Source organism: Ursus arctos, unplaced genomic scaffold, assembly GCF_023065955.2.
Source record: "Ursus arctos isolate Adak ecotype North America unplaced genomic scaffold, UrsArc2.0 scaffold_16, whole genome shotgun sequence".
Lineage (NCBI taxonomy): Eukaryota > Metazoa > Chordata > Mammalia > Carnivora > Ursidae > Ursus > Ursus arctos.
This window is the reverse complement of record NW_026622830.1, coordinates 52,211,762-52,235,323: the sequence shown is the minus strand read 5'-3', so window position 1 is coordinate 52,235,323 and position 23,562 is coordinate 52,211,762. Positions and strand designations below refer to the sequence as shown.

Sequence of the window (23,562 nt, the reverse complement as noted above, 5' to 3'; positions counted from 1 at the left end):
CCACTAGTTAATGAGGAAAGTGACCTGATGGACTGGTGCTTTGCTGGTTTAATAGATGAAGCTGACATGTCCTCCACTGTCTTCTGACCACTGATCTGAGCAATAGCCTGAGCAGGCAGAGCCTACAGTCTGGAGTGTGCACTTCCCGCTCCCCAAACTCTGAAGTCTCTGTAGACTCCTCACCCTTCTCTAGACCTTGCAGTTGCAGGGAGAGAGTTTCTTCCCTCTGCCACCAAATGTTCATTCCACCAACCCAATGGCATTGTCCCTTCTCACCACTGTCCCAGGCAGCACCCAAACACCCAGTAATCCTGTTCACATCAACCAATGGAAATCACTCCATGAAATCCCAGTTTCATTCCTTTATAAAAACTCTGTGGATTTATAGACCGCTGATGTTTGGTTTTGGATCTTGACATCTACATTCAGAAGAGTTAACCTGTGATTTCCCTTTACTGTGATGTCTATTGCTAGGTGGCATCCAAATTCTCCTGATCTGATGAAAGCAGTGTAGGTGTGTTCCCTCTGCATATGTTCTCTGGAAGAGGATGTCGGAGAGTGGCATCACTTCTAAAACACTTTGTAGAAATCAGAGGAAACGATCTGTGCCTGAGTTTGTTTTGTAGAAAAAAATAGTTTTACGTTTGTTTTTTAATTGATGTTTACTTTACATATTGTAAAGTCCCCGAATCTTAAATGTCTAGCTTTATGGTTTCCTGTAATATAAATGCATCTGTTGCCAACACCAATGTGACACACAGAGCATCTCCAGGACCCTGGCAGCCTCCTATAGAAGGACTTAAGAATAATATCTAACTTATTAGGTTACATGAATAAAATCATCTACTCCATGTATAGTCTAGGCACGTCGATTACACATAATTAGCTCAGAAAGAGTGTGGCAGCGTCCTTGGAAGGTAGTTATGTTGCCTGTATGTACTATTACCACCACCCTGTCTCCGCTTTTGTGGCCGCATGCATCAGCGGTCACCCCAGTGTTTGGTTGGTTTTCCTGCGGTGCCAACAAGGAAGTTAGGGAAGCAACGGAGAACATGTGCACTCGTTTGCTTTACCATTTTCATCCCAAGTGCCCTGCACTCACATTTCCTCTTCCTGTTCTTCTTTGCCCCAATTTGCTTTGTCTTTTCCTTCTTTTGAGTCCATTACAAAAAAATTTGTTCACAGCTGAAAGGAAGACAAGAATCAGGCATAACCAGAGCCACCCAGGGCAGGTAACCATTAAGTGGAGGATGCTGAGAACAGATCCAGAATTCCCGGGGCCCCTCCAGCAGGGACCCTTCCGACTCCCAGCCCAGCTCCTGGCTGGGGCCATTCAGGGCTGCGCAGCAGGAGTCCGTGGTACAGACCCAGCGTAAGGGGCCAGAGCAACACTAAGAATGTGAATGAGGTAGGCTGCAGGAGGTTTTATAGACATTGATCCAAGGACCTTAAGTGCCTGTATGAGACCACATACTACAGGATGAGAATTATAAAGAGGGAATGGGGGAAGAGCTACAAAGAGGAGCTTATAGATAGCAAAAACAAAGTGAAAAGAGAGGAAAGAGGAAATAAATTGCATGCACAGTTTTGCTCCCTGCATGTAATCCTGTGCATGGATAATTGTAGGAGTGGGGAGGAGGAAGCCTTGGGAAAGGACGGGGACAGTCAGGGTTGGGGTGAGAACTTGGACCCACTGCTCCTGGCAGGATAAAGGCCGACCTGGGGATGACTCTGTCTTCACCTCTGCAATGAGGGAATGGGTCTCTGTGATCTGCAACATATTTTTTCCAGCCTTCAAATTTCATAACTGTGACCATGAATGAACTCCTGTGTCATCTTGTCCTTACAAGAAGGCAGTCACTATCTGCATGCATTTCTGTGTGTGATGTTGCCTTCCTCAGTACTCATGACTCAGTACTCCCCTTCCACTTCTCTCCACTATTTAGTGTTCATCGTCCTTCTCCGTGTCAGCCTCTACCAGCCATGTTATTTTAAAATATGGGGACACCGGAGGAATGATCATGGGTACACTGCCACCCTCCCTCATCAATCAATTGATCAATTAACCAATCCATCCAAACCCAGGGGGCACCTGTAATGGGACTGGGGTTTTGTTGGGCCCTATGGGACAGAATGGCAATGAGTTCCACATACTACCTGTCCTGTGCCTGGGGTAATTGCAGTTACTTGAAGATCGTTCTCAAAAAATCCCATAGGTTTCCTAGCCCCCTAGAGAGCATGAACATGAAATCAGAAGTAAGCTAACTTGTCTAAATTCCCTTAGTCTATACGTGGGGCAACAGGGGCTCTACAGCTGATGCGATCACATAAACACACAGTACCTGCCACAGTTTGCCCTGAACCTTGGAAGGACTGGGAGGGTGGGCTTTGGGCAGGCCTGGGGTAGGCATGACCAAGGTGTGGGGGGCAGGGCCAATGTGTGGCTGAGGCAGTGGGTTCTGAGAGGAGCACTGACTCCCTGCCCTGCTGCCCAGAGAGAGGTCGTGTCCTGTGGTCAATGCCAGGTGACCAGGTCAGCAGGGCTGTAAAAGCTGGTGTGTGAAATGGGCCCAGCAGCTCCTCATACAGTCCTCTAGAATCCCTGCCGGCCATGGAGGGTCTCCAGGGCAGCTGCACATGGGTCTCTTTCAGATGGAAGCACATTCACAGTTCAGACTTGGGTGAGGTATGGAGGCTGGGATGAGCTAAAGCACATTGGAGCATATGCATAATTGCAGAGGAAAGGTTCTTCAACTCACCTAGCTATGGAAGTGGCCTTTAAGGAGGAGCAAACAGGACAGGAACATAATGTTACTAGTCCTGTACGTTAAAAGGGAGAGAGTTGACCTCTCATCTACCTCCTGGCTCATGCTAGAACTTTGTATCCAGATTCAAGTGTCTGTTGGGTCGCACAGGATTACATCCATCAAGGTTAATAACAAGAAAGATACCAAAATCCCAAGAGGTGCTAATGAAACAGAACCTAAGCTTTGACATCTGGCAGTGGGAAAGAGAAGGAAGTACAGGTTTCAGGGGAAAGAATTTTTTTTTTTTTAAAGATTTTATTTATTTATTCGACAGAGATAGAGACAGCCAGCGAGAGAGGGAACACAAGCAGGGGGAGTGGGAGAGGAAGAAGCAGGCTCATAGCGGAGCAGCCTGATGTGGGGCTCGATCCCATAACGCCGGGATCACGCCCTGAGCCGAAGGCAGACGCTTAACCGCTGTGCCACCCAGGCGCCCCCATGGGAAAGAATTTTTAAATAGGAAAGCAAAAATGATTGCAAACACAGCACACCTGATGCCTATGGACTCCATTCCTCTTACTAATATGTCATTAAAATATGAAATGAACAAATTAGACTTGTACATATATTTCCCTACCCCTTCTGCTTTCCTATCCACCTTCCTCAGTCTCCAGAGCAGCAGGTGCAACCCAACTGTACCCGGAACCCTCTTGCATTGCTTCCTACCTGAGTGTTGTTCCCTACCTGGAGAGTCATCCTCCTCACTACTGGAATCTTGAATGCTCTCCACAAGAAAATCTATAGACACCCAAATATGATATATAGAAACACATCAATTAGAGGGGCTCACCCTTTCCTCCTCCTCTAGTTGAGGCTGTGTGGGTCATACGGCATCAACCTGATATTTCCTGTGGGTTCTCAGAAGTTCTCTATACTTGGTGGAGTCAGAGCCCTTCAACAAGAATTGATCACAGTTACAAACCTTCGAATGAGACAGAGATGCTGAATGAATCAGCTTTCACACTCTCAGTTCTACAGGCACATTGCAGCTCTTACCTCCAAACTTACCACCTGAGATTCAAATTAGTATGCGCACATTTGGAATGTAGCTAGTGTGAGTGAGCAATGTGGTGTTATTTTAATTCGCTGAATGTTGGTGTAAAATTAATTATAAGCAGACACATGTGGCTAGAGGCTAGCACCCTGGAGAGCACAGTTCTAGAATCCAAAGATGAAAAAGAGGTCACTTGCCCTCCGCTGGTTGTTTCTTGGTTGTAGTTTGCTGGCCTGATCTGATCATTCATGTATAGGCATTTCTGGGCTCATGCACACATGACAGGCACAACTTAAGACTCTGGGACACTAAACAGTAAGGTCAACCACCAGGTCCTAGAGGAAGCGACCTACAGAAATCCCAATGTCACTGCATAGAAACAAACAAACAAACCCTAAAATATTTATGGAACCACAAAGGACCCCTAATAACCAAAACAATCTTGAGAATGAAGAACAAAGATGGAGTCCCCACACTTCCTGACTTTAAAGCATATTACAAAGCTACGGTAATCAAACAGAATGGTACTAGTATAAAAACAGGCCGATAGACCAGTGGAACAGAGCAGAGAGCCCCCAAATAAACTCACACGTACATAGATAAATGATCTGTGACAAGGGTGCCAAGATTGCACAATGGGGAAAGTAAAGGAGGCATGGAGTGAACACTGACACTCCCTAACCCAGCTGTTTAGGAGATTTGCAACAAGGGTGATGGGCACCAAGCTAAAAGCCAAGTTTTACTTTAAATTCCTATTTGCCACTGTACCTTGGGTATGGACTTACAGGATTTGAGCATTTCTCATGGTATGGTGATGTCATAAATTACATTAAATTATCGTCCTGATTCTTAACTGCTCTGGGCCATGTACAAGCAATGACCTCAGCTATGACAGCTGTTGGCCTGCACTGTCCTACATGGGGCCTCTTAGCTCTCAGAATCAGTGGACTGACCAGGAGCATGTGGACTTTCTATGTGAGTTTCACTCTAATGACTATGCCAGAGCTGGCTGTTAAATCCATCTATAGTTGTTCTGGGTTATGTGACCATTGAGGCCACCTTATAACGTGGTCAGTGTTTGGGACATGTGTACACTTCAGTACTTTGGGAGTGTACACGGATGCTGAAACCCCCCTGCTCTGTGACTAACGATCCCGTAGCTGAGTGATAAGTGCAGATCAGTAGCACAGAGCATCAGCAACGGGGATACAGGCCTAGGTCCACACTTTGACTTTCCTCCTTAGGAGGTCAAGACCTGGGACAGTCTTTTCTGCTCTATCTCCATCTGAGGAAGGGAACATTCAACAAACTTCCAGGCACAGTTGTGGTGATGGAGGAATTCGGGATTGTATGTGAAGTGTTCAGTGGTGAGGAGATTATTTTGCAAAGTTGACATTGCATTGTTCTGTGTAAATGGGAAATACCTCCTGAGGAAACACACACATACTCAATACAATCACATTTACATTGACACCACATAGACACCCCTTAGCCCTCACACATAAACCACACAACCTAAATGACCTAGTTGTTCTGGGGCCTGTAGAACATGGTCATAGTTCTTTACTGGACAGTTGGTTTCTCCCACTACACACTCAACCTTCATTCCTAGCAAGAACCCAGAATCAGGGTGGCTCTCCAGACCAAAGCAGACAAGAAAGCCCCACCTTTTTCATCACGTAGATTATTTCTCAATGAGTGATTATAAAAAAATGGAATGCTTTTATTTCCTGTTGAATTCATCTGCAATTAAAAAAATGCAAAACACTATGAGGATGGCATCATCCTAAACACTGCTGGTACAAGTCTTTTGTTCTCTCTAAGAAACCTGATGGGAACCAGTGGTTGAGTCAGGGGCCCCAAAACAAAGAAATGAAGCAAGGTTTCTATTTTGGACGAAGTCAAGCTTACCTGGGGGAGAGATGGGACCCCTTTCTCTGCCTTGTCACTGGAAAGGTCCTCCAATGGGCACTCCAGGGGGTCTGGGGGACATGGAGTAACTGTCAGGACACCGATGGTGCTGCTCAGAAATTACTCAGGGAGCTCTGATTGATGTGGACATGGGGCAAGAGGGTATGGATGTGATTAAGAGGCAAGGTGAGCTGCTGATGTCCCATCCTCCTTGGTGTATGAATGAAGGCAAAAGAGAGGAGCAGGAAGGGAGTGAAAAACAGAGCTTTTGGCTTTCTAGCTAAGTGGAATCTAATTTATGTGAAATAATCCATCTAAACAGGGTAAACACTCAAAGATACAGACATAATGAAGAGAAGGGCCACATGCACCCCAATGTTCATAGCAGCAATGTCCACAATAGCTAAATCGTGGAAGGAGCCGAGATGCCCTTCAACAGATGACTGGATTAAGCAGATGTCCATATATACAATGGAATACTACTCAGCTATCAAAAAGAATGATTTCTCAACATTTGCTGCAACATGGACAGCACTGAAGGAGATAATGCTAAGGGAAATAAGTCAAGCAGAGAAAGACAATTATCATATGGTTTCTCTCATCTATGGAACATAAGAACTAGGAAGATTGGTAGGAGAAGAAAGGGATAAAGAAAGGGGGTAAACAGAAGGGGGAATGAAGCATGAGAGACTATGGACTCTGAGAAACAAGTTGAGGGCTTCAGAGGGGAGGGGGTTGGGGGAATGGGATAGACCGGTGATGGGTAAAAGGAGGGCACGTATTGCATGGTGCACTGGGTGTTATACGCAACTAATGAGTCATCAGACTTTACATCAGAAACCAGGGATGTACTGTATGGTGACTAACATAATAAAAAAAAAAAAACACATTAAAAAAAGTAATTATTGATAAGACTGTATTTATTGCCATTTGATTACTCTGGTCATCTCTTTGGTGGCATTTCCTTGATGAAACCCCCTGAATCCTCCCCTCTCATTCATCATCTTTCAAAGCTCCTGACTGGAGAAGTTCATACACCCCATGACATAATCTAAGCACAAGACTGCTGAAAAGAGCAGAGCTATCTCAGGGTCTCCAGGATCTAAGGAGTCAACCTCAGTTAGCAATTTCGGACAAGCCAGTGTAAGCGTGTGAACTGAGACCGGATGTGTAAACTGGTGAATGTTTGAGACCATGGACTTCAGAACAACATGGACTTAAAATCACCTTGACCTGCAAGGAGAGAGGGGTTTTTCTGGTCAAGGATATGGACAATTATCCTGTCACAAGAGAACCAGTCCCTGATCCATCAGGTCCGAGCCAGGGAAAAGTGGCTACCATGTATCTCACCAAGATGCGGGGGCCTTGAGGGAATTTCTGCCTTAAAAAGAACTGCGTAAGGAAATGCAGGAATGCTGAAAATCCTAGCTCATAGGTCAGCATAGATGTGAATAAACCAGGCTTAGCTGTGGCCTTAAAGTACACCTCCCGTCTTTTTCCCATACACAAAACAAGCAGGAATAGGAATCCAGAGATCATTGACAAGGATCCCAGAAGGATTCCAGTCTCAGTAAATGGTGAACCTGGAGCCCTTAGAGGGAGACTGAGGATGGCAAGTCCTGCCTGCCCTCAGACTATTTGCAAATTACCTTCCTCTGGCTTTGTCCCTTCCACATGCAGGATTTGATCTCTTTACATGTTTTTCCCCACTTAGTGCTGGTGCAATTCCAGAGATTGAACTAGAAAACTACAAGTTCTCGATACTGGGTCAAAACAAAAACAAAACAAGAACACCACGTCAACAAAGGAAGCAGGAAATAGTCCACCTTCCTTTATAGTGGAAAAAAGCGGCTCCTGTCCTGGACAGGAAGCAGTTCTGGGGAGTGTGACTCTTAAAGACTCCCACTTTCAGTGGTTGTTGCTATTTCTGTGGAAGTACCTTCAACCTCTAAATCTCAGGAGTTCTGAGGGGCTGCCTTTGCTGTTTGCCCAAATTTATTGTACTGAAATGAACCTGTCCTCTGAGTAAAGGGGATTTGGGGGTACCCTCCAGTAGCTAGGGAGGAGGACTGGCTCTTCTCCTTCCTCCCACATACAATAGCTGATGACGCTTTAAGATTCCTTAGTTCAGGAATGAATATGAGAGTCTGTATCTTCTACGTTACTGTAGGAAGTAAAAGAACAAACCACACTCTCGGGCTCTAAAAGAAAAAAGGGCTTTAATATAATAATATTTGAATTTACCACTTACTATTTAAGAGAATAAATATTGCCCCCCGTCAAATAACTAAATAGATGGGAGGAAGGGATGTGGAGCACATGGGGCGGATGCACCGCAAATCCCCAGCTGCTGAGGAATCCCTGCAGGGCCACTGGACACTTGCTCAGCCCTGAGGTTGACTGCGGCCAGTTCTTCTCCTTCTTGAGTGCTACTGACCAGCTAGGACCGGGACTCCAGCTGGCAGGACAGGGTGTAGCTAAGGACAGAGGGACACCTGTGAGTTGCCCAGGAGCTTCCATTTAAGAGTCCCTGCCAGTGCTTGCCCACAGCTGGAGTCAGGCGCCCCGGCAACAAGGCCTGAGGCTGCCCAGGGAAGGAGGATCCCAGGAGTGGCCAGCAGAAAGAGTCCACCCCGAACCTCACCGACCCAGCTCCTGATGGGCCTCACCTCTCACCTCACTGAGAGACTCCATAGCCTGGAACCAGGCCCAAAAAGGATCCTCGGGCTCTAGGGTGTAATTCTTGGCAGCCACCTGGAGCAGCATGATGTCCGTCATGACTTGGTATTCCTGAGCAGAGAGAGAAGCACAGGATGTATAGGGAGCCTGGGGCGGGGGGGGGGGGGGGGTAGCTGCAGGGCCTGGTGAGGGTTGAGCAATGGGAGAGGGGAACTGTCCCGGGTCCTGGCACACATGGCCACCCTCCTGCCTGCAGATTCATCCAATCCCAACCTGTTCTCAGAGGTGAGTATAAATAGCCCTTCCTACGGGAAGCTATCCTTGATGGCATTCCTCTATCCCCACTTACTAACTAGATGGGTCTTCCACTTCTTTATTATCAAACTATCCCAGTAAACGTGAGACGGAGGGGATGGAGCCAAGCAATGTTCTTCCCAGGGACATCTCTGAGGCCTACTCCCTACCCTTTCCTACAGGAAGTGACACACAACCTTATTCTTTTTCTGGTGGTTGATCTCACATCTTTGGAAAGCAGAGAGCCAAAGTCCATCAGAAGGAGCCCCCTGGTTATTACTAGCACCTTACACCCACACCTTCTAATGCCGCGCTAAGGCCAAGACACATTTGTGGGCTCTGCAAACACTGATAATGGGACTGGGATCTAGGCAAGGCTCTGGGGTCCAGAGAAAGGACACGGGGCAGATGGACTGGCTACAGATCGGGACCCTGTAGCACTACCCTCTCGGAAGACAGTAGGGGAGGCCGAAGCCTCAGGCAGGAAGGGGCTGCTGCGGCTACTGAGGTGCTTGCTGATGTGGAGGGTCCTGACTTCATTCTCCCCCCACGGGCAACCTCACCAGGGGAGGCTGAGGTCCAGTCAGACAGACTTCACGCAGCTTTGCCTTCAGGAAGCTCTGCTGCTTCACCAGTCTTCGGCACCGGGAGCCGTGTCCTAAGTGCAGAGTCCCTTCACTTATCACTGAGATGGGCAAGAGACCCCAGCTCACAAGGGCAACTGTGAGGCTGTCATGAGGGGAGGTTTGCCGAGTCCTGAGAGCTCAGGGCTCAGTACAGGGGCGCTCTGCTCCCAAACCTCCGGATTCTGGTCCCTCCCCCACAATCCTCAGGCTCACCCACCTCCAGATAGTCCTCCATTGCAATATCCAGCATCACCAATTCAGTGAGGAAAGTGCCAAGTTAGGGGACAACACCCTGTGTCATGAGCGGTAGGGTTGGGATGAGTCCCTGCTCTCTGATGCCCATGGGGACCCTCCCCTGAAAATGCTGCAGCCTCCTGGCCCACCCCAGTTTCCCACATGGAGCAGCCTAGGACCCTTAGCAGTCTCCCCTCAATTCCCTTTCCCCTCACCCTCCAAGTACATCATACTCTTTCTAATCACCTCCAGGGCCTGCTTTTAGAAAATCACAGGGTATATAGTCCTGGGCTCCTCCCCATCCCGAAACACATTCTGGATCCAGCTTTCTAGACCCTCCTGCTGGTCACTTTGAAACAAGAATTTTAGAAGCAACAGGAAGTGGAGCTGGAGTTGAAGTCCCAACTGTACTGATTTGGAGGCTTCCAGCCCTCAGGGAGAAGCCCCTCTCCTCTGACTTTGGAGGCCCTGGGCCTCAGGCACACTCACCTTCTTCTGCAGCCTCTTCTTCTGGGCTCTCTGGAGGGCCATCACCAGGGTGGCAGATTTATTAGATGGTTGCTCCTGTAGGGCCAAGGACAAGATCCTTGAGACCGTAACACCCTCAGTCCACTTGCCCCCACCATCTTTTAATTCAGACCCTAGACATCTGACTTAAGTCCGCTGATAACTGATAAACATTATCCTTAAGCATGCCATGAGTGATTCTAGAAAAATCTCAGCTCCAACATTCTCCATGTGTGACCCTGAGCTTGCAGCCTGGCCTCCCTGAGCCTGTCTTCTCATCAGGAAAAGTGAGAATTCTACCTACCTCCCATCGTCTCCTGAGGACTCAGTATCGTATTACTATCATTATTGTTGTGGCCCTCAACCCATCCCAACCCCTTCACTGAGCAGAGCCCTGTCCTCTGGGCTTTCAAGGTTTGTACAGGTGTCCATCTGGACTAGCTGTTAACATAGAGAGACAGGGTGTCTAGGCTAGCGAATCTGGTTGAGCAGCACCTGGTTGTTCCACCCCCAATGGAATCTTCACCCCAGCCTGTCACCACATTCATGCCAAAGGCTTCCCCTCTCCAAGGAATGCTTCAGGCCATTCCCTATTTCATCCATGCAGGACCCTGTTCCCTCACACCCTTCTTCTCTTTCCAGACCTGCACCTTCCATGCTACCTTGATGACTAGTTTCCTGCTCTGTGGGTTGTCTTCAGTGCCCAGCTTTTTAAAGTTTTGAAAGCACTTCCTGAATAGAGGGAAAGGAGGCAGGACGATTGGAGGACTAATGTGGCAGGATTGAGTGCAAGTCCCTTTTATTTGAGAACCCCAAAGTGTCAAATTGCCTGGATAACAGTTTTCTCTGGGTTCCTCTGAGCACTAAGGTCTTTGTAGGACATGGGAGAGAGCTCTGATGTAGGTCATCCTATGACTCCATTCCCATATTAATTGAGCAGCTCTGTTTTGGTCAATTTTGGTTTCAATTGGGCAGAGTTTAGTGGTTGTAAACACATGAAAATATTTATTCAGCTCAGCCTTGTGGGGGAACATTTAGGAAAACTGATTTCTAAAGCAGGAGACATGGTGGCCTATTCTCCAGGGAGGCTGAGAGACCCGCCTGCCAGCCCAGGTCCTGTAGTCAGGGATTGCTGCTTCCCAGGAGGTCCAAGCTGGCTGAGGGGGAAGAGGACAGGCCTCTGGGAGATCCCTCATCCATCCTGGTCCGTCCATGCAGAGAGACCGTCTCACCTGGAAACGTTCTCCCATGTCTTCTTGGGGTGGTATATTGAGACAGTCTGCAGAGCCGAGACGATGGCATTCAGGGAGTAGTAGTTCTGCAGGATTTGACAGGCCTGGGGAGGGAAGAGAATGAGCTGTCACGTGGGTAGTGGAGGCTGATTTTCTCTAGAGCTTCAGTCACCCTCAGTTTAAATCACTCCTCCTGGATGAAGCAGATGTCCAGGGACCTGCCGAAGGGCACATATAAGGCCCAAAGAGTCCCAATGCTGAGAGACAAAGGATTTTACCTCACTCCAAGGAAGAAGTCAAGGAGGAACAGAGCATCCCAACATTGGGCCATGCAAGTCACAGTCAGCCTCTGGAAGGAAGAGCCTAGGGACTGCACAGTCCCTAGGGCAAAGACCAGGGCCTTCCACCCTGAGACCTGATCAAGGGAAGAGCAGTGCCCGAGACGCAGGAGATCACCTCAGCTGGGCTTCCCGTTGCATACCTTGGCCACCTTGATCCAGTGCTCCACCACCATGGCCCTGTCCCGGGCTGTCATGCTTGGGTTGCCAAGGCAGGTAGTGATGACACACTTGGCCACACCGTTGAACTGGGCGACAGTGGCCCGGACTGTGGGTGCCAGGTGCTCACTGCCAGGCTTATTGCGCTTGGACCAGACGGAGCCCAGGCACTGATGGGGCAGCAGCTTCTTGAACAGCTCCTAGAGAACAGGGGGAGGTTTGTTCACCCAGCTATTTCACATGCAAGAGTAGTGTCCTAGATAGGGGTCACAGGTCAGAGCTAGAGCTCAGAAAGCTGAGAATGTGGCCTGAGCCTGGTTGGAGTCCCTGGATGTCACTCCATTCTTTTTCACTGAGGGGCCCAGGACAGGATGGCCCAGGAGCAAATAGAGACGAGGGAAGGAAGGAGGGCATTTGCATCCTGATCATCCTCACAAACTCCAAGCTCCACGCTGCTGTTCAAGGTGGCTCCTCCCAAGGGGGACTCTTCCCCTCCAACTATTCATCCCTCTGGTTCTACTCCCCTCTCAGATACACATTCTCACATGATAGCTACAACCACAGGTTTATCTATCTGCCCTGCACTTAAGTACACATCAGATACCTAGTAATTGATGAGGGTACTCAGCCTCCAAAACAAGTGGGTGGGCGACCCATGGACTTGACTGAACACAGAGAGCTGCCCTCCTCCACCCACGGGACCAGGGCCTGCCCATTGGTCTCTCCATTCTGGCTCATTTCTTCTCCCTAGTACCTCCGTATCAGTGCTTATCAGGGTCTCTCGCTACAGTCCGCAGCTGGACAGTGAAAGCTTGGGGCTAAGCACCTTGATGGGTTGACAGGGTTGGGAAGTGGTGGAGCTGAGATTTGGTCCCAGACCATAGGAGTCCACATCAGGGAAAGGCAGGTGTGAGGCAGCCTACAGCAGAAGAAACGCTTGTCCCTGCCCCACCCTGAGAGCCTAACTGCTCACCGTATCCATATATGTGAGTTGCTCTGTCACAAGCCTGGAAGGGAAGTCCAGGAGGTCAGGCTTCTCCTCACCCAGCTGGTTCTTTGGGGTGACACAGCAGGAACCATCTGGGGTCACAGTGGGCTCTATGTCTATTGTCAGAGCTGGAGTGAAAATTCCTGGGAAAGCTGATGGTCCAGCTGACTGCAGCTCAGCACCCGGCACACATGGAGATGATGGGAGCATGTGTTCCAGTTCTGCAACAGCTGATGGAGGGGAGGCTGGCTCTGACACTGCAGGTGATGGTCGATGCAGAGCTGGGGTTGCCTCTAGCTCCATAGAAGGCCCTTTTTCTGGCTCTGCAACTGGAAGGAGCCCTGGAGCTGGCACTGGAGCAGGTTAAAGAGAAAGGTTCATCCACATAACTGACTTTCCATGTGCCTTTCCAAAAACAGGACATATACCATGGCCTTAAGGAGGGCACGTATTGCATGGTGCACTGGGTGTTATACGCAAGTAATGAATCATGGAACTTTACATCAAAAACTTGGGATGTACTGTATGGCGACTAACATAACATAATAAGAAAATATTAAAAAAATATATCCAATGAATTTCCAATCCATGAGCCCCATTCCAGATAGCCTTCCCAAACTGCAATCTCCCTTACCCTCTGCCTCTACAGGCTCCAGAAGTTCCCGCTGCAGCAGGAGAATGGGGACATGGTTTTTCAGGTCCCAGTCATGGCACTTCAGATGTACAGAGCCCCCCCCCCCCCCCCCCCCGCTTTACCTCAAGTCATATGTGGAGCACAGTCAGAGGCCTGGCCTTTCATTCCACATGCTACTCCCACAGCACCGTTCTTTCTGTGTGGGTCCCAGAAGATGGCCCCAGGCCACTTCCAACCCCTCTGTAGCTGTCTTTGCAGTGGTTTGCTCATCCAGAAAACCTGAATGAGTGGTTTTTCCACTTACACTCTTCACGGCCATAGGTCTAGTCTACTCCGTCTTCCATGCAGACCAGTATCAGGGCTTAAGTTTGAGGCAGATTTGTGAGTGGTCTGCTCACCACACCTTCTATTCTTGGCCCCAGTTGTGGTCAGCAGAGGTGGATACGGAAAGGGGCAGGCAGAGCAAGATGAGACCATCAAAGGGGTGGATGTTTTAGGCACCAGCTCAGCCCAGATTGTGCTCTGCTTCCCAGAGGGCTTGAAGGCCCATCCATAGCTCTTTTTGACTCATTTGCTTCTTCAGGAAGCCCCCCAAATTCAGCCCTCCCATGGAAACCAAGAGATCTGTGAGATCTATGGTTCTGAAAGTCCCTCCCCAGCCACAACCCCTGTATCTCCCACCCTGCTCTGTGGAGGCAGCAGTCTTTCCTTCTGGACCCAAAGACCGTGTTTTTACTTGTTATAGTCCATCATAATGGTACAAACACGGGTGGATCTATTCACACCTAGAGTAGGCCATGAAGATGTCACATCTAATGAACTATGGACATGGGTGCTTATGATGTGTAGAGTGACTATCTGACCCTCTGACTAAAATTGAGACCCAGACATTGTATCTACTTTGTCGACTGAGTTATCTTAGTGACTGGAAAGTGCCTGCATTACTACATGCCTAATACATATTATTGAATGAATGACTCCTAACCAGTACTTTCCAAATACTGAGTGGACCTTGGGCGGCTCTGCCTGCCCCCAGTGACTCCCTAATCTGGTCACATAAAGGACCAGTGCCAGGACCAACTAGATGGAATCTCAGAAGTCCTTTGCAAACAGGAAAACTATGAGCTTTCCATTTGCTTTTGTAAACCCAGAAGGGCCACAGGTCTGTGAGGGTTGAGGTTGAGAGCTTCTTCACTGGAGAGCGAGAACTACTAAACATGAAGATGCCCAGCATGTTCAGCAGCCTTTTCTACAGAGCCAGGCCCCAGATAAGCCCGTGCCGTGTTTTCTCCCATGATTTCCTACAGTAACCCTATGAGATTCAGCCTCTTACCACCCCATTTTTCAGAAGAGGAAAGTGAAGCTCAGAGAGGTACAGTGACATTCCCAAGACATACAGCTAGTAGGTGGGAGTCTCACTCCTGTGCTGTGCCTGGGGTGGGCATTCACCTGTTGAACTTTGCAGTGGTTTGCTCATCCAGAAAACCTGAATGAGTGGTTTTTCCACTTACACTCTTCACGGCCATAGGTCTAGTCTACTCCGTCTTCCATGCAGACCAGTATCAGGGCTTAAGTTTGAGGCAGATTTGTGAGTGGTCTGCTCACCACAGCTTCTATTATCCTAGTGTCCCTGAGCTGGCCCAGGACCTGTTGGGGTGAAGTGAACACATGGTATTATGCAGAAAATTGTGATATTTGATATGTTTATATCTGGGAAGAATGGTACCAGGGAGCATACGAAATGCTCCACTGTGCCTTCTCTGAGCATCAGCATCGTGCAGGCCTCGTCCAGGGACAGGATTAATTCTTTTTCCCCACCAGAAAGACAGGGGGGGGGGGGAGCGCAGTGTACTCAGCTTCAACTCCATGAACCACCAGGAAGATCAGGGTCTGGCGTTCAGACCAGAGACTCCCAACGCTTCGGGAACTTGTGCAAGAAAAGGGACTTGAAGGCCCGCCCAGAAAAGGGCTCTAGGCTTAAAGGTGCAATTGGCTTTAGGGGTGAAATGATAAACCATTGTTCCCTTTAACCCATTTTGTTAGTTGAGCAACAATAGCATTTCTCTCTTTTAATAGCCTTTATTAAGAACTCTATGCCTTTAAGTCATCGGTAAACATCCCTACTGCAGACAGGAGAAAGCAGAAGCTTAGCATCTCCAACGCTGCTTGAGATCATAGACGTTGGGCCTGAGAACTGTCCAGAGCATGGAATGCATGGCATTCCTCCCATGCTGATGAGGCCTGGTCTGTTCCTGACATGGGGAGAAAGGTTCAGGGGAAACCACCCTCCTTGGCAGGCCACAGGGGAGCCAATTGTTTCTAGTGTGGGTTCTGGCCTTGCCCTGATCATCTGTGGGTCCTGAGATAGGACATGAATTTGGACCCATTCTCACCCCAGACCAGCACTGGATGTTGTTGGTGGCCTGATGCACCTGCTGCTTGTCAAAGGAGATGAAGTAGCTGAACCCTTGGAGCAGCTCATCAAAGATGTCCTGGGTGGAACTCTGAAAAGATAGAGCCAGCTACCTGGGCCAGGAGGCATCAGAGGCCTTCCACCCAATCTGTGGTTCTATGTTCTGGCAGATCTAGCAGCTAAAAAAAGTTTGTTAAGACACTTAAGTGTTCCTTGCAGCATTGCTGAAATGGCAACAGAATTGAATCATGTCAAGTTCCACCAGCCTTGAAAGGCTGAATTACTGTGGCTGACGACCTCCTTTACGGAGGTCCAAAAAGACATATAAGGACACAGCTTGTGACCTGGTGGACCTACAATGATTTGATGTACTCTGAGAAATGACGCGTTATAGAGAAACATATAGAATGACTTCATCCCACCATTCCTTTTATGTTCAATCACCCTATTTAGTGTGAGGATTTATAAGGCCTTAGACAAGTTCTCCAAGGACAGTGGAGCTGGGTTCTACACAGGATACCTGGGTGGGTAGGGAAAATAATAAAAACAGTACAAAGACACTCATGGCTTCGGGAAAAGTAAGATAAAACACAACAAAACAAAATAACCTACGCCCCTAAACTGCAAAAAAACATTAATTATATTCTCTACCATTCCCATATATGTGAAGAGTCTTCCTACCTTATCCCATAGCTGGTGGTGGAGGTGTAGATGTTGGGATTACTTTGTGGTTGGGCCTGAGGGACACTCATGTGGAAACATTATAGGAGGGCCCTAGGTCTGTCCCCATATTTGTGTGGGGGCCCTGGGTGTGGAGAACCCTCTTCCCATTCTCACCTCAGGCAGCACTGATCCTGGGTGGTCTGGTGCACCTGACACTTGTTTAGGGAGTTGGAATAGTTAAAGTCACAGACCAGCTCATCAATGATCTCCTGGGTGCAGCTCCGAAAATGCAGTGCCCCATATATATGGGGCCAAGAGACATTAGTGGCCTCACGGGACATTGCCACAAGGGGCCACCCCCATTAGAAATCGTGTTCTCCAGTTAAGGCTAAGAGAAGCAGCAGAAAAGACATCCAACAAAGAGGAAGCCAGATGAAACCCTAGGGCTCATGATTAACATACAGGTGGTTGAGCTTGGTCCCCAGCACTCAGCTTCTCATCCTGCCTGCTATGACCTGGGGTGTGAACATGAAAGATGGGCCAGGTTCCAACACCTGGCAGCTTGCTTCTGCCCAGGAAGGGCATCCTTCCTCTGCCCCCTCCTCTACACACACATACACATACACACACACACTTAGTGAGGGGCAAGAGGTGTGGGCCTGCTGAAGTAGGATCACTGTTGTTGCCTGCTCTCCAGTGGGCTGCTCTGAGCTGCCCTGTGTTACCTGGTGGTGTCTCCTGCCACATGTCCAGAGGGCTCGGAAAAGCGGGCTGAGACGACGACTACAATGATGTGAAAGTCTTTCTCTCTGGACTTTCTGGGCCAAAGCCCCTGAAAGTAGGAATACAGCAACAGAACATCTTGTTCTCTTGAACGTCTCGAGTCAAGTGAGCTGGAAAGCAGGCTTTCTTTGAATGGATGTGCCTGGTTACCAGAGTTCTAAGTTCAATTGGGGCCTATCACCAAGGAAGTGAGGTCGCTTCTTCAAGATTCCAGTACCTTGGCCTCTGCCGTCTCTTGGCAACGAACTGTTTACTTTTCTCCCCCATGTCATCTCCTTAACTGTACACTATGAGCCAAAAATGCCATAGCCACCACTCTCTGGAAATGTAACCAGGGTCTGAGGTTTCAGGAGACAGAACTGAATTCAGACCTTTTTTCTTTGTTTTCCCAGTTCTGAGTCCTAAATCATTGTGTCTCTCACATATTCCCCACTTTCCCAAGCTGCTTAGTGGGGATCAGGCTAGAATCCACTTCTTGGGACATCATCAGGTGTATGTGGATAATGTAACATGGGTGGGGTGGTCCCCTGTGTATCTGAAGCACAATTTTCAGGATGGAAGAATTACAAGAAGGGGTGGGACTTGGCATGGAGGGCCGCTCAACAGAGGCCTGGGTTCCAACAATGTAATATTGGAACACTTTCCCACTTGGCCTTGTGTAAATGTGGGCACTATGATGGGGTGGAAATGAACGAAGAAGCAGATATTGCTGTCCTCTGTAGTTAAACTGTTCAATTGTTTCCCATTATATTTAGAATGAGACCCAGTTCCTCATTTTTTTAAAATTTTTAAAAAAGATTTTATTTATTTATTTGACAGAGAGAGACGGCCAGCGAGAGAGGGAACACAAGCAGGGGGAGTGGGAGAGGAAGAAGCAGGCTCTTAGCGGAGGAGCCTGATGTGGGGCTCGATCCCATAACGCCAGGATCACGCCCTGAGCCGAAGACAGACGCTTAAGGACTGCGCTACCCAGGCGCCCCAGTTGCCTCATTTTTGTCTATGAGCGGAACAGCCTTCACAGTGGCTCCCACCGATCCAGACTTGTGGTATAGGCATCACTCTCTACCCATTAGGTGGTTAGTTACTGGCTTCTGACCAATAGGATGCAGCCAATGCGATGAAATGTGATGTCTAAGTTTCAATTGCAAAGAGTTTCTAACTTCCTAGTTACTTTTCTTGTGTTCTGCGTCTCACTCCCTTTCCCTTTTTCTTCTTGATCTCTGAACCAAAAATCGAGCACAGATATTTTGAGCTGCCATGTGTAGAAGCACACATGGCAGAGAACTTGGCCTGTGCCAAGGCCAGAAGACACACAGGAACTCAGATTCTGAGTCCAAACAGCTTCCCGAATCATGTGAGCCAACTTGGGAGAAAATCCTCTGCCAGTCTAGCCTCAGTCACTGCTGCAGCCTCTGCCACACCTTGAGCCTGGGGAACTATGCTTATTTGTGCCTGGACTCCTCACCCACAAAAACTGTGAGAAATTAAATATATACATTTTAAGATTCAGGCTACTGGGGCAAGGCAGTAACATAGGAACAATAGATAAGTAACAGTCTCCCAGGCCTCAGCACCTCTCCCTGCCTTCCTCCCTCCCCTCTGCTCTCCTCCTAGTGTCCCTCCAGCCACGGGGGCTGCCTTTTTCACCTCCTCTGGCCAAACCAGCTCTGTTAGTGAGTGTCTGCAACAGCGGTCCCTTCTTTCTGACACACCGCACACAGACTTGTGCAGGTCTAGCTCCCTTTTGTCAATCTGTTTTCAGCAATGTCACCCTCAGTGAGGCCTTTCATATTTTCCTATCCAATGACTTCCCAGCCTTCCTTCATTACATACTTCAGTCGTCGTATATAGCACTTGCTCTTTTCTTTCACGTCTTTGGTTTGTGCTTTGTCCATCTCTAGACTGTGAGCCCCTAAAAGCAGGGAGCTCTTGGTATTTTCAGCTCTCCTCATGGGTCCACCAAGGTACCTGGCATAGGGGAGTGCTTAGTGTATAGTTACTGAATGAATAACTGAGAAGATCTTGGAGCCCACCTCCCCTTTTAACAAGCTAGACTGTAGGGAGAAGCGCAACTAAAAGTTTCGAGCTGTTTCTGGGCAAGGGGACAACCACAATGGCCTCTGCCTGACTCTTCCTTCTCCAGTATCTCCAGCAGAACTGATGAGGCACCATGGACAAGGAAGCACCCTGCATCACGTTCTCTGTCTCTAGTGGTACAGCCCCAGGCAGGCACACCACCAAAGAAAGGGGTGCTTTTATCTGGGTGTCCTCAAGGCAGTGGCTTTCCAGAGTCAGAGTGGCAAAGGAGCAGGATCTCCAGGCTCCAAGAGCAGAATAAGGGACCACAGAAACCTCCCTTTTCTCCTTTTTCTGTCCACTCCCATGGTGTCCTCTTTACTATTCCAGCACCCTCACCTCAGCCAGAAGAGTGATTCTGCACCCACCCTTGTATGTCCAAATGAGGACCCTGAAGGTCTAATGGAGACTGGTCTTGCCCCTGGACCCCAGAGACAGTGTTCAGTGCTCTGGCACTTTCCCAGAGAACATAAACAAATGATAAGCAGGTATGCGCAAGCCCAAAGCGCAATGACCTATCACATCAATTGGAGCAGCTGTCATAACAACGACAAGAGACAACAAATGCTGGTGAGGATGTGGAGCAAAGGAGCCTATGCGCACTGGCGCCGGCACTGTGCAAAACAGTATGGAGCGTCCTCAACACACTGAACACAGAACCACGGTATGTGCAGCAGCTCCACGTCTGGGAACATTCCATAGAAAACAAAGGAATATGTCTAAGAAATACCTGCACTTCCATGTGCAAGAAGCTTTATTTACCATAGCTGAGACAAGGAAAACATCAGTGCCCATTAGTGGTGAATGGATAAAGAAGTGTTACCTACATAATGGAATATTAATCAGCCATAAGAAAAGGAAATCCTGCTAAGTGTGATAACAGTTTTGGACTTAGAGGCATTATGCCAAGTGAAACAAGTGAGACAGAGAAAGGCAAACACTACATATGTGTAGGTATAGATATATATAGGGAGATAGATACTATATAGATGATAGATACATAGACATTTTCCCCTTTTATGTGGAATCTAAAACAAAGAAAAGAAAAGGCGGAAAACTAATTCAGAAGAACAGATCAGATTAAAGTAACAAGAAACAGAGGGGAGGGTGGGGGCAGGGATTGAGTGAATGGTGAAAAGGTACAAACTTCCAGTTTTAAGATAAATAACAGGGATTTACAGTACAACATGATGACTGCAGTTGATACCGCTCTATGGTTTGAGAGGTGTTAAGAGAGTAAATTCTGAGAGTTCTTATCACATAATAGCTTACACATACACAGTGTGTCAATTATATACAGTGATCAATTATATCAATAAAACTGGGCAAAAAATATTTTAATATTCATAATGGGCATCAGGAAAGTTGACTTGGTAAAAATAATGACACATAAGCAAAATGTAAAACAGCAGAACCCACAGTCAGTAGACTATGATATGGATAAAAAATCCAAGCCATTTGCATAAAAAATTGATTCTGATTTTTAAAATCAGTGAATTAAAGTTAAAGTAGATAAAATAGAATTTTAAATTGTGCTACATTTTTAAAAATTGATCAAGGAATAAAATGTCTTATTAAATTAACTCTGAAAATACCGTTTTGAAAAAATTTTCATGTTTTGGAAAATTCTGATTTTAAGCTTTTAAGTGGGCACAGAATGAGAACATTTTGTTGGATCAAAGTTGTCTCCAGGAAAATGGGTGAGACAAAATAGCAGCACCAAAATGGCAAGACTAAATTGTCCTGTGTTCATTTCTCTGTATTTGCAGTTTTTAAAGAAAAAATATTTTTATTGACATACAATACACATAATCAAAAATCTACCATCTACCGTCTACAAATCTACCATTTATAGGTTTATATTTCATTAAGTACATTAAGTTCATGGAATACATTTTAAATGTATTAAATGCATTAATACCCTTTCTACAACCTCCGTCTAACCCAACTTCACATCTCATTTCATCTTGTGAAACTAAAACTCTACACCATGAATCAGAAACTTACCATTACTGCCTCATTCCAGCCCTTGGCAACACCATTCTACTTTCTGTCTTTATGAATCTACTTTGGGTAGGTCCCAAAAGTGGAGTCAAAGCTTGCATTTTTATGAATGCACTTAATGTAAAAGTTCACCCATGTTGTGGAGTTTTGCAGTCCTGTAGGAAATAAGCGTGTCACTTACCTGTTCTTCCGGTCTGTCTTCTGGGGGAGGGGCCTGCTGCTTGGCTGTTCAGGCTGCTCTGCCTGGTTGGCCTTTCACCACCCCTTGTCAGGGGGTTGGGTTTAACGTGAGGAGGTTGTCTGTGTGGCTTTGTTCCCTGGCAGATTTCCATGCCTCCTTAGAGGGTCAGAGGAAATACGGCTGTGCAGAAAACTCTGGCCTAGGGCAGCAAGATCACGGTCACCTTTCTTCAATGAAACTTCCAGGTCAAAACATCTCCACTTGGAAAAAAACCTGTCAGCCAAGAATGCTTTATTTGGAAAAGCTGTCCTTCAGAAATAAAGGAGAGATAAAGACTTTTCCAAACAAAGAAAAGCTAAATGAGTTCCTCACTACTAGACCTGCCGTAAGGGAAGAATTAACACCTATACTACTTAAACTCTTCCAAAAATATCAACATAAGAGGAATACACACAAACACATTTTAAGAGGCCAGTATCACCATGATACCAAAACCAAATAAAAAGACTACAAGAAAAGAAAATTATATACTGGTGTCCCCGATGAATATAGATGAAAAAATTCTCTTTAAGTATTAACAGACTGAATTCAGCAGCATCTTAAAGGACCATATACCACGATCAACTGGGATTTGTCCAGGGGGTGCAAGGATGGTTCAACATATGCAAATCAATCACTGTGTGACACATCACATTAACAGAATGAAAGATAAAAATCATATGAATATCTCAACAGATACAGAAAAAGCATTTGACATGCATTTGACAAAGTACAACATGCATTCATGATAAAAACCCTCAACAAATTGGATCGTGAAGAAACGTACCTCAACACAATAAAGGCCACATACGGCAAACCCACAGCTACGGCAAACATCACACTCATTGGTGAAAGACTGAAAATTTGTCATGTAAGATGGGGAACAAGACAAGGGTGCCCACTCTCAACACTCCTATTCAATACAGTACTCGAAGTCCTAGCAGAACCATCAGACAAGACAAAGAAATCATAGGCATAAAAATTGGGAAGGGAGAAGTTAAAACTGTCTCTATTTGCAGGTGACATATAGAAATCCTAAAGACTATAAAAACAACCGTTAGGTCTAATCAATGAATTCAGTAAAGTTGTAGGATAGAAAATAAATGTACACCTAGCAGTAGCATTCCTATACACCAACAACAAACTATCTGAAAAAGATATAAGGGAAAAGATACAAAGAACATTTATGTTAGGGAGAAAAACAACAAAATACTTAGAAATAAACTTGAGCATGGAGGTGAAAGGTCTCTTCACGGAAAACAAGACATTGATGACAGATACAAAAAAAGAAACCCACCAATGAATTGAATGGTATTGCATGTTTATGAATTGCAAGAAATAATGTTAATTACCCAAGCCACCAATAGACTCAATGAATTTCCTATCAAGATTCCAATGACTTTTTTTGCAGTAAGAAAAAAAAATCCTAAAATTTGAATGAAACAATGAAAGACTTTGGATAACCGAAACAATCTCTAGAAAGAAGAATAAAGCTGGAGGCATCACACTGCCTGATTTCAACTGTATTATAAAGCTATAGTAAATCAAAATCTTACGGTAGTGGCATAAAAACAAACACATAGACTAATGAACACAAGAGAGAGCCCAGAAATAAACCCAGACACATACGGTTTTTGAGAAGGGAGGCATTCTCAATGGAGAAAAATAAAACAGCTTCTTCAGTAAATGATGCTGGGAGAAGTGGATATTCACATGTCAAAGAACAAAACTGGACCCCTATCTTACATCATCCACAAAAATTTACTCAAAATAGATAAAAGACTTACAGGGAAGACCTGAAATCATAAAATTCCTACAAGAAAACATAGAGAATAAACTACTTGACATTGGTCTTGGTAAGTATATTTTAAAAATAACACCAAAAGCACGAGCAACAAAATAAAAAAAAAAAAAGTGGTACTACACTCAAGAGCCTCACAGTGAAAGAAATAATCAACAAAATGAAAATGCAACATATGGAATGGGAAAATATTTGCAAA

At 46.6% G+C, this 23,562-nt stretch overlaps 1 protein-coding gene across 1 annotated transcript in view; it reads right to left on the bottom strand.

The window, feature by feature from the left end:
• Positions 1-3,604: 3,604 nt before the first annotated feature.
• Positions 3,605-23,562, bottom strand: part of LOC125282101 (ral guanine nucleotide dissociation stimulator-like) — a 105,273-nt gene continuing 85,315 nt past the window's right edge. The window contains exons 3-8 of the mRNA XM_057312842.1: positions 12,755-13,122; positions 11,766-11,981; positions 11,285-11,388; positions 10,035-10,109; positions 8,389-8,502; positions 3,605-5,544 (exon numbers count right to left, since the gene is read on the bottom strand). Coding sequence (XP_057168825.1) covers positions 10,076-10,109; positions 11,285-11,388; positions 11,766-11,981; positions 12,755-13,072 — 672 coding nt within the window. The 5' untranslated portion in view covers positions 13,073-13,122 and the 3' untranslated portion in view covers positions 3,605-5,544; positions 8,389-8,502; positions 10,035-10,075. The remainder of the gene's footprint in view (positions 5,545-8,388; positions 8,503-10,034; positions 10,110-11,284; positions 11,389-11,765; positions 11,982-12,754; positions 13,123-23,562) is intronic.